Below are 16,027 nucleotides of genomic sequence, written 5' to 3' on the forward strand. Positions count from 1 at the left end.
TCAGGTATAATCAATCCCCTTTGAGAGCCAGTTCTGGGGATACAGGTGTAAGTCTGTAACAGTTTGATATTAAACTAGAGTCATTACAGGAACAAGCTATAATCTGATGATACTTGATGAGCTTGATTTACGTATTCTTTTACTATTCTTTGGGTTTTAAAAAGATGTCCACAAATTCTTCGAATTTCCTTTATTCAAAAGATAAAGGCTAATTCCTCTTCCCTTTGAATTGCACTTAATGACTTGCCTCTAATACAATGTAGCAGAAATCACAGTGTGTAGCTTCGCTACAGAGAAGCCCATCTGGTGAGGAACTGAAGCCTCTGACCAACAGTCAGAGAGGAAATGAAGGCTACCAACACTTGAGTGAACTTGGGAGCAAATCCTTCAACCCCAGACAAACCTTCAAGTGACTGCAGCCCTAGCTGGCATCTTGACTGCAACCTCACATAAACCCTCTATCAGAACCACCCAGCTAAGCTGGTCTTGAATTCCTGACCCCCAGGAACTGTGAGAAAATAAATGCCTGTTTTTTCAAGTTACTAAATTGTACAGCAATATAATTCATAAGTATTTTTATATTTGACTTTAGAACTGTTAAGGTCTTTATAATTGGTAAATTATTAAAATTCTTAGAATTCTACTATCATGTAACACACACACAAAACCAAATTACATTTATACATACATATAGTTCCTAGCTCTGTCCATTGAGAGGATGCCCAGGAGTAGCAAAACCGTACAGCATTAAGTATACTTAGTACTCAGATATTGGCTTCTAAATACCACGGTCCACTAAAGGGACCCAGGTGCTTTGAGAAATGACCAATTCTGACATTGAAGGATTGGAGACTGGAATATCATGTGCCAGAAAGGAAAGGCTCAAAAGAATGATTGGGGGGGGGGGGCACATTTCAAAAGAATCTGAAAGGCAGCTCAAAGGAGCTCCCAAATCTCAAACAATGTGAGCCTCATAAATGATAATCATAGTAACAAAATATAACTCACTCAATTAACAGGAATTCATGAGTTCATACTGACATATATGATAAGAGAAAGCTTTTCTTTATAGTATGATGCCAACTGATAGATGTAGAAGGAATGATAAAATTAAAATCACACTTGGCAACCATTAATCATAGTAATAACTGATTCAGGCAAAAATTATCAATGGGTGTTAAAACTAGTAGATGAAAGTGATGAAAAACAAAGTGTTCACACAGTATTTACAAAATACTTGTTTTACTTACAAAGGGAAAAAGAACAGCTTTACAGTGAAGAAACATAGTAGATGTAATCTTTGACTACCAGTAACAGGACAAATGGAAACTGTGCACCGCTTGATATAATGTACCAAGAAAATAACAGCATTACTTTTTCTGATATCCCCTGACAAAAAAGCATATTTTGAATGTTTAACAACATCCACATTAAAAATTTTTTTTTTAATGTTTATTTTTGAGAGAGAGAGAGGGAGAGAGAAAAAGAGAGAGGAGAGAGAAAGGGGAGGAGCAGAGAGAGATGGAGACACAGGGGCAGAGACGGAGACACAGAATCTGAAGCAGGCTCCAGGCTCTGAGATGTCAGCACAGAGTCCGATGTAAGGTTCGAACTCACGAGCTGTAAGATCATGACCTGAACCAGTCAGATGCTTAACCAACTGAGCCAAGCAGGTGCCCAACATCCACATTTAGATGTTTGTTCCCATTATACAAATAAAAGTCCCATAAAACATTAAAATTGTTTTGAATTTAAATATATATACAGTTTGATAGCCAATGTTACATAGTAAGAAAGTAAAGCAGTAATGCTCATTATTTTAGATTAAAACCAAAGGAGTGAGGTATGTACTTGGCTTTAGAACAATAGGAACAATAAGAACAAACAAATATTTTAAAGGCTTTCAAAGCTTACCTTAAATTTATACTTTGTACTACGTCTGAGATTCTTCACTGTGTAAGCAAGATCTTCTCCATCATATTTAGGCTTAAAACCATATCCCTGGAAAGGGAAAATAAGCCTCCCTTAGATATCTAACAGCAGAAATATGGGGAATAACAAACATGTAAAAAGATCTAGATCTTCTTCATCTTCTGTGTACAATGTGATTAACACTCTGTTAAGTGTATTCCTCACTTTGGTACTTTTATCTTCAATGGACAAATCCAGAAATGCTAGTGAATGTTTGTAGCATGAAGGAGACCTCATTTCGAGTAAATACAGTAACCAAGAGACAATCTTCATGCTGAGGGTAAAGTCAGAGCCAATGGTGACTTCACCATAAGTAAGCATATGCCTAGAACTAACAGAATTTCCTAGACAGATGTTGCAAGAGCTAAAAAGAACTGTATTTAAACTTGACCTAAACACATAGGTGTGTTTAAGTAAATAAATGAATGGTTGGTTGTGCTGGCAGGTAGGGATGTCACTTAGGTTTTGGAATGCTATTTATAGCTTCAGTAACAATCCCTTACTACTTTTCCAATGTTATTTAAAAATTTTTAAGTTAATATATAGTTCACATGCTACAAAATTCCCATTTTGAAGTATGAAATTCAATCATTTATAGTATATTCACAAGGTTGTGCAACCATCATTAAATTCTTAATCCCACAATAAAGCCTGCACTTTATTTATTGGTTAGCAGTCACTTCCCTTCTTTTCTCATCCATTAGTATACTTTCTGTCTCTATGGATTTGCCTATATCCATAATAAATGGAATCACACAATATATGGTCTATGTGACTAGGTTCTTTTACTTAACATAATGTTTTCAAGGTTCATTCATGTTGTGGCATGTGTCAGTACTCCATTCCTTTATATGGCTAATTGATATTCCATTGTATGGATATATCACATTTCTGCTTATCCATTCATCAGTTGATAGACATTTGGGTTGTTTCCACTTTTTGGCTATTATGAATAATGCTGCTGTGAACATTCATGTACAAATTTCTGTATAAACACTTGTTTCCAATTCTCTTGGGTATATAGCTGGGAGTGGATCAATGTTATTTTTGACTCATACTGCTTTAAAGTAGCTCTGAGAAGCTACGAAACTATGTAGAACTAATAGAAGACATCCTAACTCATGTTCAGCTTTGTTCTAGCTCATAAGAGACAAATCACCGGAAATTACATTCTGGCTGCACTATATAATCTTATAATCTCTCTTCAAATCTTCTCTGGCATTTGGGAAAGCAATGTATGAAAACAGCTGGAAAAGATGGACACGTTATTTCCTTATTTTTTAGAGCTGCTTAGGCTAAAAGGCTGTGGTGATCTTTTCCTCTATTTTCCCTAAACATATATATTTAAAATGTAGTCTATGCTGTTCCTAGGCACAAACGTACATACAAACATACATAAAAAACAAAATCCGCTCCTATACATCAAGAAAACAAAAGACTGAATTCTTCCTCACTCCTCAATATTCCTCCTCAACAATAACCAACCAAGGATTCAAAGGATTTAGAGAAAGATCGAACTATTGTGGCACTATTTACTTACAAGTATTAATGCCACACTGAAATATGTTTTAAACACTCTTACTTAAAATACGTATTCGTACTTACTGAAGTTTCTTCTTCCATCTCTAAAATGTAAGAAATTCCTTCATCTGATGGTGTTCCTGAGGGCTTACTCCATTGTAAGGATAACCAAGTAACACCAGCCTTAGTTAATACAGGACTTGCTGGCATAGAAGGGGCACAGCCTGAAGTGTAATAGAAGACTTCTTCACTAAAACCACTGTTGAAACAAATGGTTTTTAAAAATGAATGAATAAAAGTTTTTATAGCTAAAGAACTCATTTCTGATAAATGGAATTTTTTTTTTTGAAAGTGACAGTTTTTGATAACTAATTATAATACAAGTAATATATCTTGGATCTGATAATATTTTTATGGTAACCAGATCAGATACCTAAAAGGTGAGTTAACATTCTTTTAAAACTGCAATTTATGTAACTAACATATTCTCTTACCGCTTTTGCTAAGCTAGTAACAGATCTTTACCAACAGAGTGATAAACTAAAGCATAATTTTTAGTGGATAATTTGGACTCCGAATAATTTATGTAAGTTGACTAAATAATATATTTACATTAATATGTATCTTACCTTGTGCCATATTCATTTTTGGCTGACAGTCTAAATTTACAACCCATTGCTGGTGACAGTTTAGTAATTTTAAATTGCTTCTGTAAGCCCATGTAACATTGACAAAATTCTCCATTTCCTTTTCCCTAAAAAAAAAAAAAAAAGGCTGATTATTATATATTTAAAAAATGGCTGATTATTGTATATCATGTATATTATTGTAAAAAGACAAATCCACATCAATTTGTCCTTGATGGACAGTAACATCAGCTAGTGTACATGATAAATCATCTTTGTTACATGACCATCATGGATCTCAAGAGAAAGTTGAGATAACACACATCTTTTTTTAATAAGTCTTTTTTTTTTTTTTTTTTTTTTTTTAAATTTTAGAGAGAGCGAAAGCATGAATGGGAGAGAGGAAAGTATGCAGCTCAGGACAACTATAGAGTTTCAGAAATTTAGGATGCTACATAAAATGGACAAATTTCTTATTCTCTACCCATTTTTCTTCATTGTGTTGGTAGATTTAAAGGGTGGTTTTAGGGTGACTTCTGCTTCAAAGAAAGCCTTCAGTCTGTATTTGGCTGCTTTACTACACTCTCCTGTTTTAATGGTGTACAGTTGATTCTATTAAGCTGTCTAAATAGAAAATTGTACCATCTGTAAATAATGATAATTTTGCACCCCCCCCCAGTCCTGCCACTATATGGCTGTACTTCTTGTTTTAGTTCTAAATCATACTGCATTAAATACTAAATAAAGGAGGGAACCAGCAACTTTTGACTTGTTTCTGCTTTGACTGAAATGCTTTAAAAAAATTTTTTTTTAAATGTCTATTTTAGAGAGAGAAAGAGTGTGTGTGCGAGCATGCGTGGGGGTGGGGCAGAGAGAGAGGGAACCACAGAATCAGAAGCAGGCTCCAGGATCTGAGCTGTCAGCACAGAGCCTGGCATGGGGCTCAAACTCATGAACCATGAGTCCATGACCTGAGCCAAAATCAGATGTTCAACTGACTGAGCCACACAGGTGCCCCTGAAATGCTTTTATTGTTTAGTGATGGTATTTCACTTGATACAAAAATAATTGTCAGTTAAGGAATTATCTTTCTATTCCTAATTTGAGTTTTAACTGAGGTAAGTGCTAAATTTTATCAAATACCTTTTCATAATTTATCCACATATGTATTTTCTTCTAAATTACTATGATGCAGTAATAGATTTCCTAATTCTAAATTCTTTTAAAACTTCTGGAATAAAAAACCTTTTAAAATGTAAAAATAAAACTTGTTTGTGCCTCATTACTCTTATAATACAGGCATATTATTTTAGTGCACCTCACTTTATTGAGCTTCACAGATACTGTGTTTTTACAAAATCTGGCTTGTGGCAACCCTGCATCCAACAAGTCTATTGGTGTCATTTTTCTAATAGCACTTGCTCACTTTGTGTCTCTGTGTCACATTTTGGTAATTCTTATAATATTTCAAATTTTCTCATTATTATTTGTTATAGTGATTTATAGGAAGAAGTGCAACTATAGACATTGACAGGAGTTCGGCAGAAGTTGATCCCAACCCTTGTGGACGACTTTGAGGTTTTAAGACTTCAGTGGAGGAAGTAACAGTAGGTGTGGTGGAAGCAGCAAGAGAACGAGAATTAGAAGTATGGAGCCTGAAGATGTGACTCAATTGCTGCAATCTCATGATAAAACTTGAGCAGATGAAGTGTTGCTTTGTATGGATGAGCAAAGTAAGTAGTTTCTTGAGATATAATGTACTCCTGGTGAAGATGCTGTGAAGATTGTTGAAATGACAACAAAGGATTTAGAATCTTACATAAACTTAGTTGATAGAGCAGCAACAGGGTTTGAAGGGACTGACTCCAGTTGTGAAAGTTTTAGTGTTGGTAAAATGTTATCAAATGGCATCACGTGCTACAGAGAAATCATTCATGAAAGGAAGAGTCAATCTTTGCAGCAAAACACGTTTTTTTTTTTTTTTTTTTTTTTTTAAAGAAATTGTGAAGGCCACCCTAACCTTTAGCAACCACTACTCTGATCAGTCGGGAGCCATCGACATGGGGGCAAGACCCTCCAGCAGCAAACAGACTGACTCACTGAAAGCTCAGATGACAGTTAGCAATTTTCAGCAATAGAGTTCATTTATTTATTTGAGAGTGAGTGAGCACATGAGTGGTAGAGGGAGAGAGAGAATCTTAAGCAGGCTCAATGCCCAGTGCCAGAGCCCAATCCAGGGTTTTATCTCATGACTCTAAGATCATGATGGGAGGTGAAATCAAGAGTCGGACGCTTAACCTACTGAGCCATCCAGGTGCCCCAGCAATAAAGTATTTTTACTTTTTTAGTTTATTTATTGTGAGAGACAGAGCGTGTGTGAGCAAGGGAGGGGCAGAGAGAGAGAGGGGGGAGAGAGAGAATCCCAAGCAGGCTCTGTGCTCTCAGTGGAGAACCTGATGCGGGGCTCAATCCCATGAACTGTGAGATATGACCTGAGCCTAAACCAAGAGTCAGTTTAACCAAATGAGCCACCCAGGCGCCCCTTTAAATTATGTATATTGTTTTTGAAAGACATAATGCCACTGCACATTTAATAGACTACAATACAGTGTATATATAACTTTAAAAAAAAAATTTTTTTTTTTAACGTTTATTTATTTTTGAGACAGAGAGAGACAGAGCATGAACAGGGGAGGAGCAGAGAGAGAGGGAGACACAGAATCTGAAACAGGCTCCAGGCTCTGAGCTGTCAGCACAGAGCCCGACACGGGGCTTGAACTCACGGACCGTGAGATCATGACCTGAGCCGAAGTCGGATGCTTAACCGAGCAAGCCACCCAGGCACCCCTTGTATATATAACTTTTATATACACTAGAAAACCAAAATATTCATGTGACTTGCTTTATTGAGATATTTGCTTTATTGTGGTTGGCTGGAACCAAAACTGCAATATCTCCAAGGTATACCTGTATACTGCTGAAAATACCAAATCATCAACGGAATTTCTTCCATTCCCTCTGGCCACTCAGCTGCAGAAAAGCAGCAGAGCAAGAGAGAACATGATAAATGACAGTAAAACAAAATACTAAATAATAAAGCTCAGTATGTTTGCTGTGGTAGGCTGAATAATGGCTTCCCAAAATATCCAGGTCCTAAACCCTGGAACCTATGAATGTTCAGGGACTGTACAGATGTTACTTAGTTAAAACTCTTGAGATAGAAAGATCATCCTGGATCATCTAGGTGGACTCTAAATGGAATTACAAGTGTCTTTTTTAGAGGGAAAAGGCCATGTGATAATGGCAGCAGGGGTAGAAAAGGCTATCTATCAGATGTAGCCATGGATTCATGGTAATGACCCAGTAATGAAGAGAGTCTCCAGAAGCTGGTAAAGTCAAGAAAATGGATTCTTCTCTAGAATTCCTGGAAGAAGCATGGCTATAGTGACACCTTGATTTTAACCTCAGAGAGAGCCGTTTTGGATTTCTGGCTTCCAGAATTATAAGAGAATAAATGTATTTTGTTTTAAACCCTTGGGTTTGTGGTAATTTGTTAAACTAGTCACAGTAAATGAGTACACTTGCCTTTAAGGCTGATGTGAAAAAAAAAATTCCTTTGTCAAGGTAATTACCCAACTGACAACTTTGAGGGGTTTGAGTCAAAAACAAAAAACAAAATAAAACATGGGGGTGGGGGGTCCAGTCAGTAATGTTGTCTAAGAACACCATTAATTCAGTCATGTACTACCCAAATCATTCATAATGTTTTAAAAGAGGAAAAAACTATTATAACAAATTATTTCTGCTTGAGGATATACACATAATTTTCACCTAATTTAAAAAGATTCAATTTACTCACCTCATCCCATTCTAAAATAAAGCTTTGGATTTTAGAACCATTGTCACTAGGTGCCTAAAAGAAACACCAAAAAACAAAATGAGTACAAATTAGTACATTTGTAAAAGATACTGTGATGATCTAATTTGAGGAACTGATTGTGTTACAGATGTTCTCTGTGACTTAACTCCAGAAAAACTGCACAGAGAATAGATACATATGTATTTATAACCTCACAATCCTTTTAAATACAAGGAAAGAAAACAAAGCAAGAGGCTACTCAAGTTTTTCTGAACGGCAATCTCTCGTAGCAAGAACGAACTTAACTTTTATGATCCATTATAAAAAAAAAAATCACTTTGCCTTTTATCAGAAGGTTTTTATCAGCTTTAAGTTCCTAGGATTGATCCTGTCATTTTCATTAAAACTCATTTTACAATCTGAAAGTATACTATGTAATACACCAGAGTGAAAGAACCAGAGGGCAGGGAAGAACTCCAAGGGGCACACTGTCTGGATCTTTGCTTCTAGACACAATGTGCTGTTACCTAAGATAAGACTGCTCATTCATCAATCTGCTAATCTTAAGTGGTGAAAATTTCAGTCTCCCTTAGCATTTTATTCTATTTAATCACTCTAGAACTCAAGAGTTTCAACCTTGTTTCTACTTGAATTTTCTTTCTACAATTTCAACTTGTTTCCTCTCTTTAGTCCTCACTTTAGATGCAGAACAACCGATCACTACTCTCCTTATAACTTCATCCATTTGAAGACAAGTGACTCTAAAACTCCTGTTATAAAAATTAAAAAACCTTAGTTTTAAAAAAATGTTTATTTATTTTGAGAGAGAGAAGGGGCAGATGGGGGGGAGGGGGGGAGAAAATCCCATACAGGCTCCTCATTGTTGGCACAGAGCCCAACACAGGGGGTTGATCTCACAAACCTGTGAGACCATAACCTGAGCTGGTATCAAGAGTTGGATGCCTAAGTGATGGAACCACCCACGTACCCCAAATAAGCTTGACTTTTGAAAAAGTTCTCCAGAGAACTGTAATTCTCTGGACTCTATCTAGTTTTCATATAATATTGGCAACCATGTTAATAGCAATCAAAGATGGTCAAATTTTTAATGAAGAGTCTTTTCTAACATGGAGGTCCCAATTATCTGTGAAACATCAATACAGATCTTATGTTTCAAAATTAAACAATTTTTTTAATGTTTATTTATTTTTGAGAGAGAGAATGTAAGCAGGGAAGGGGCAGAAAGAGAGGGAGACACAGAATCTGAAGCAGACTCCAGGCTCTGAGCTGTCAGCACAGAGCCTGAGGCGGGGCTTGAACTCACGAGCAGTGAGATCATGACCTGAGCTGAAGTTGGACGCTTAACTGACTGAGCCACCCAGGTGCGCCTTATGTTTCAAAATTTTAAAAAACTGTATAATTTTTAACTGGTTAACATGACCAGAATTTGCTATGTAAGTTACAGGAATAGCTCACTGATTGGCACAGCAATGGCACTTATAAATGACTACAGCAGGGATGGGGCAGAACTGAAACCCTGGGAAATTCAACTCTTACACGGCAGAGGAAGAGAATCCCAAGATAAAGACTGCAAGTCTCAGCAACAAGTGTGTGATATAAAAATATACTTCCCCAGAGTTAATGCCGCCAGATTATTCTAGTCTAGTTGCTAAGGTTGCACACGTATTTTCCTTAATTTCTTCTACTTTATTTTGTGAAGCTTTTCAAGTCAAGGAAATGGATTCTCCTTGAGTCCTCGGGAGAAGCATGCCTATAGTAACACTTTGAATAACCTCTGACCATTTCTCCAAGATAGAGGGGAAACTATTAAGTGTAAAGTGTTTTACATTATCTCATTTAATCCTTATATCAGCTCTTTTCAACTGTTATCCAAACTATACAGAAGAGGAAATGGAGGTTTTAAACAACCCAAATAAGTAGCCCCAACCATGCTGATTACCACGCATATATAGGGCCATTTCTGAAGAGTACAAGCCTGGGTAACCTGTGTGGGCCACAAAGAGGTAGCACTGTTTATATCCTACACAGACCTGCTAGGATACTGTTAAAGACAAATTTCAAAATTCAATTTTATCTTTAGAATAAAGAGCAGTGCCCTACAGAAATCCCAACCTACATGAAGGTCACTGGGCTGCTACCCTAACTGTCCTACCAAAAGGAAAGAACCTTAGCATACTGACAAACAAAATGCTACTCTGACATGAAATAAAATTAGTCATACTTAATCACACATGAAAATGTATGTAGAACATACTTGTCTGATTTATGTGTGCTAACAGCACTTGAGTACTTCTTCCTACATAAAGCATCTAATATCCTCAAAAGAACTAAGGACTAACAAGCCCCAAACAAGTAGTAAGCTCCAAATTTTCAAAATCTTTCAGAAAGAAAGCTATCCCTGAGTTTTACTCTTTGGGTATAAGCAGATAATTAAATAAAGACTAGCAGTTATTTTTCTCTTTGCAAATCAATGGTTGCTATGGTATTCCCTTCTGGGGGATGTTTATACATTTTGTTGGGGGTGTTTCTGACTATCACAATAAGGGCAGAGGGAGGAAAGGCTGACTTTTAGGACTGGGGATCAAGGATGCTAATGGTTCTGCACAGCATGGGGCAATACACACAATGAAAAATTGTTCTCTTTCTCTAGGACTTCTCTGAATGTCTTCCTGGACATCCACGTAGGTGAAATATCTGTTTATAATTATCAGAGCCTAGAACCTAATTTCATTTTACAAGGTATTTTTTTTCTATAGTTTTAAGTTACTGGATTTTGCCAAAATATAACTACTCTGCAATTTGAGAAAGACTACTTAATTTTGTTCAAAAATTTACTAACACTCGTGTATCATTTCAGCAAATCATGTCTCCAATGACAATGCTATATGTGGTATTTGAGTTACCAGTTCTATCTGTGGTATATGTTTACTTCATTATATCTCCTTGTGCAGGTGGACCTAAACATTTATATGTTAACATATATATTATTCTATTAAAATGCAGAGTATTTAATGGAATATTCCTTTAAGCCATCATATTGATATTTTTAAAACTCTGAGTCTAGTTATTATAAACCCCATTTTAGGATAAAATTCAGGATAAAGACATTGGGATGAGCTTGAGAAGCACTGCTGAGACTCTTAATGTTATCCCAAGTCCAGTAGAATAAGGACTGATAATTATATATGAATCTTTTCTGCTATATTTACATATAGTGAAGAAAAGCCATTAGGAGTATTACTTAAAGATATAACAAATGCCCATATACTATATGTAAAGAAGAAGAGCAAGTCAGCTTAGAGTTCTTTTTGTATCCAAAAAAAAAAAAAAAAACCAAACCCAAACAACAACTGAAATTTAATATTAGTGGGGGTGGGAGGAGTAAACGTCCAGTTGGAAATACTCTAAAGAATATTGTTACCTTCCATTGCAAAGTGAGTGAATTTTTGGTCCGATTGGCTATCCTTGGTGGATTAGGTACATCAGGTTCACAGCTTAAGGTGGTAAAGCTTTCAGCTTCTGAAGGAGTTCCCTTTATAGAATTATATTCTGCCTGGACTCTATGGTGATAAAATATATAGTTTTAACCAGCAGAATCACTGTATCCTACCTTCAACAGCCATCAACCTTTAAGTACTTGGAAATTAGTAAGGTGCCCTCTAAATATTCTATCTAATTCTATCTAAGAAAACACGGGTGGAGTTTCTGGCCGGCTCAGTTGGTAGCTTGATCTTGGTGGTTGTGAGTTGAGGGCCCATGTTGGGTATAGAGATTACTTAATTTTTTTATTTTTTATTTTTTAATGTTTATTTATTTTTGAGAGACAGACACAGAGCACGAGCAGGGGAGGGGCAGAGAGAGGGAGACACAGAATCTGAAACAGGCTCGAGGCTCTAAGCTGTCAGCACAGAGCCCAATGCGGGGCTTGATCTCACAAACCGTGAGATCATGACCTGAGCTGAAGTCAGTGCTTAACCGACAGAGCCACCCAGGAGCCCCTTTAATTTTTTTTTTAATGTTTGTTTATCTTTGAGACACACACACACACACACACACACACACACACACACACACACACAGAATGCGAGCAGGGAAGGGGCAGAGAGAGAGGGAGACACAGAATTCAAGGCAGGCTCCAGGCTGAGTTGTCAGCACAGAGCCTGATGTGGGGCTCAAACCCATGAATGGTGAGATCATAACCTGAGCTGAAGTTGGATGCTTAACCAACTCAGCCACCCACGCGCCCTGAGATTACTTAAATAAAGTCTTTAAAAAAAAGAAAACACATGCATTAGAAGGATGGCCCTTAAAAAAAAGAAAGACAGGATAGACCCTTGGCTTTCATCTTTTTTTTAATGCAACCCAAAGTAAGAAACACATTTTAAATTGTGACAAAACTGTATGTGTGTTTATGTACTTTCTCATACACATACTTGAAAGGAAAGAGTCCTGAAACAATATCCCTAAGGGTAATATACAGATACTTTCCATTCTATTTGATTATTTCTTTTAAATAATGCTGAATCTAATCCACAAAATTTCATGATTCAATATGGGTTGCAATCTACAGTTTGAAAAGTACTCAGATGGACAATACTTAGGGTTCACCCACAGAAAGTCTAATTAAAGATTTAATTTTATAGTTTAATAGGAATAATCCTAACCACAAATACTTTTTTTTTTTTTAAACAGAGGTGACTAACCAAGTACACATTAATGACTCACAGCTGGGAAGGCTGAAAATGTTGGTAATTTATAATAGAACTACGCAGAATAAAACAGTATCTAAGTTACTTCTTAGTTAAATGTTGTGATTTTTTTTTTTTTTTTTTTTTTTTTTAAGATTTTAAGTAATCTCTATACCCAACGCAAGGCTCGAACTTAACAACCCCTCCATCAAGAGTCACACACTCCACTCACTGACTGAGCCAGTCAGGCGCCCCTAAATGTTGTGAAATTTTAAGAGTTTTAATATCCCAAACTCTTTCTGGAACAGGATGTAGTAAAAATACATTAAGTACAAGCCAAATATTATTTATGTTTCTGTTTAGTAAAAATTTCAAAAGCTGGGAGTTTTCCATGTGATAAATTAGATATGTAGACATATTATTATCTATATATTCATTCCAATCCAAAAATCTTACAAACAGGATGATTAACCCTTCAATATAACATTTCAATGCAATGTTTTTGGTTTTTGGGTTTTTTTTTGGAATGTATTAATAATTATACCAAAAGAAAAACCAAAGCCAACATATTCCATGTTTTAAATCCAAAATTAGTACTTAAATTATATGCTACGCTTTTAATGAAATCATTTTAAAAAACTACCTACACTATATCATATTAGAGCAATACACAGGAGTTCCTTACTTTGCATGGTAATCTGTAGCTGGCTTGAGATCATTTAAAGTGACACTTGTTTCTTCTCCTCTGGGGGGAAAAAAAGGAACATTTCACTGTCTGATAAATAAGCATTTCCAGAAGATTTACATTATGTGCTACCGTTTGTGGTAGTTTATGAGATTATACAGCTTTTTACTTTACCAGCTATAACCATGTTCAGATTCCACTAGTACAGAATTTGTGTAATAAGGATATGTGCCAAACTTATGTATTTGCATATCACTTTAAAACAAAAAGGTGTCCTAGGCAAATCAATTGTGTAAGCCAAACTTTTTTTTTTGAAGTGTAGTCAGGAAAGATATTTAGTTTATTTAAAAAATTAAGATCAGTACAGTTTCAATTATTTAAAAATCCATTTTGCCCAATTAAAATGTGAAATACCACGTGTGCTCCTGAAAGTAAAACCACTAAATTTTTACAAGGAGTGTGCCACTACTGCATTTTATTAGAATGTAACATGGAACCTTATTTAAAATTTTATAGTTTAATGAGATTAGAAAAAAAGTGAATAATCTGAAGTATAGCATTTTACTCATGGCCACTATTACACTTCCAGGTTTTCAAACATAATGGCACACATCTTTTTAAAATAATAATTTGATACGATTACTTGTATATGTGGTCAAAAACCCAGACCATTTTCCATCTTTTTGTAAAAATCACTATTCTCTGTTCCATTTCCTTCAGCCAAATTTCTCTCCTCTCATTTTATGACACCCTCCTCCATCTTTTCTCAAATCAAAACCAGGAAATATGAGAAAGAAAACCTTTCCCATTGAGGGAAGAACACTTAATGAATTGGGCAGTTTCAGTAGAATCTTCGGAGAGAGACCTTAATTGGTGCAGAGTAAAGAAGGTGACTAATGTCCCTCTTCTGCTCTCTGATCAGGCTGCAAATGGAAATAAATGCTTCATCTTAGCAGACAGCTATAACTAACTAGAAACAGCCATTAACATAAAAAGAAACCTTGATGTTGATGGTCTTTTATCTCTTATTTACCCCATAGGTAACTCTGTCTCCTTTAAGACATATGAATAGAATAAACACAAGGAAGTCTCAATAGAGAGAAGGAGACAGGACATTTTTCTAACCGTACGTTACTAGATGATAGATACTGGAGCAGTTTCACTTTCCTTTCTTCCTTACATTAGCTATTTTTTGAAAAGATACCAAGAAGGCTATGTGTCCAGTGTTCTATGCTAATTATCATCATTCAAATGACTAACCCTTTTGCAATCTTCCCAGTGTTTAAATTATAATAATCAACTTCACTCTTTACTTTTCCATTAGAATAAGCAATATAAACCATTTCTATTTGACAAACGAAAAAAACTATTTTACAACTGTCAGTCATAAATGTCACATTTTTAGCCAATGACTCTAAGGCTTCTTGGTGTGTAATGAAACTTTTGACCCAAGGAAATAAAACTTTTGAACCAATCAAAATATGATTATTAACATACCAACATACAAATAAGGAACAATGATACTAACTTCATTTTACAATAGGGCATTAGCTTGACATGTAAGAATTAAAGCCAACTCCTTGGAGGAGAATTACCTGATTTCACAAGTTCACAATCTAAGAGTTCTCCATTTCTGATCTGGGCTTCTACTGCTACGATTTATACTTATATCTCAGGAATATGTGAACAGTGAAACATTTATTAGGGAGTCTACTGAAAACTACTAAAGCTGAATGTGGCCAATGAAAGCAATTATTCCAAGGGAGTGTAGACAGATGTGTACCAGCTGGCATTTGGATTACATACACTGAAATCAGTATCAATTATCAATTAATAGATTCAAAAAGAAAGCATCAAGAGGGAAAAACAGAACAAAATTAGTATTAAGCTCTTTATATAAACCCCTGGCTTATATAATGGGAGGGAGTGAAACATAACAAATACTTACGCATATACACTTTTATATTTCCCATCTTTCCCAGTACTTGAGACCAGAATATCGTAACTATAGAGCTCTGGCATGGTAGTCTCATCTGTTTCACCATTTATGAAGCTGGAAGGAGGTGACCAGGTTAGTACTACTGTCCTTGACTGGATGTCTGAGGCCTGCAAAAACATAATATTTAGAGCTGTCTGAAACAACTGTAATGAGCACAAGGAACAATGAAAATCTAATGAGGTTTCAAGATTAAACAAAATATATCTGTATCTACTTATACAAAATGGCTCACAAACAGAAGCCTATCCATTTGTAGAAGAGATATAATTTATTGTGAAAGGGCAAATGGGTTCAATAAAAAAATCCAAGGACCATTATGGGCCACTTAAAACTATTAGTGTAAACACCATACACAAAAAAGAATGGGGGAAAAAAGTCCACTTATAACGTATTTGAAAAGGTTCGTTTCCTCAATTTAGAAAGTATCTTATGGGGTACCTGTTTCAGTCTAGTGTCTAACTCTTGATTGTGGCTCAGATCATGATCCCAGGGTAGTGGGACTTAGTCTTGTGTCAGGCTCTGTGTGAGCATGGAACTTGAGATCTCTTTCTCTCTCTCTTTCCCTCTCTCTCCCCCCTGGCCTCCCCCTCTCTCTTTCTGCCCCTCTCCTCTGCTTGTGCTCCCTGCTTTTAATTAAAAAAATAAAACTAGGGGCGC

At 35.9% G+C, this 16,027-nt stretch overlaps 1 protein-coding gene across 6 annotated transcripts in view; it reads right to left on the reverse strand.

Moving 5' to 3' along the window:
* The window catches only part of FNDC3A (fibronectin type III domain containing 3A), a 143,109-nt gene that overhangs the window by 22,179 nt on the left and 104,903 nt on the right, over nucleotides 1–16,027 (reverse strand). For all 6 annotated transcript variants that reach the window (XM_042967852.1, XM_042967922.1, XM_042967702.1 and 3 more), the window contains 7 exons: nucleotides 15,320–15,477; nucleotides 13,372–13,431; nucleotides 11,420–11,558; nucleotides 7,978–8,031; nucleotides 4,122–4,246; nucleotides 3,577–3,751; nucleotides 1,915–2,001 (listed from right to left, as the gene is read on the reverse strand). In XM_042967852.1, coding sequence (XP_042823786.1) covers nucleotides 1,915–2,001; nucleotides 3,577–3,751; nucleotides 4,122–4,246; nucleotides 7,978–8,031; nucleotides 11,420–11,558; nucleotides 13,372–13,431; nucleotides 15,320–15,477 — 798 coding nt within the window. The remainder of the gene's footprint in view (nucleotides 1–1,914; nucleotides 2,002–3,576; nucleotides 3,752–4,121; nucleotides 4,247–7,977; nucleotides 8,032–11,419; nucleotides 11,559–13,371; nucleotides 13,432–15,319; nucleotides 15,478–16,027) is intronic.

The sequence above is a fragment of the Panthera tigris genome, chromosome A1 (assembly GCF_018350195.1).
Source record: "Panthera tigris isolate Pti1 chromosome A1, P.tigris_Pti1_mat1.1, whole genome shotgun sequence".
NCBI lineage: Eukaryota > Metazoa > Chordata > Mammalia > Carnivora > Felidae > Panthera > Panthera tigris.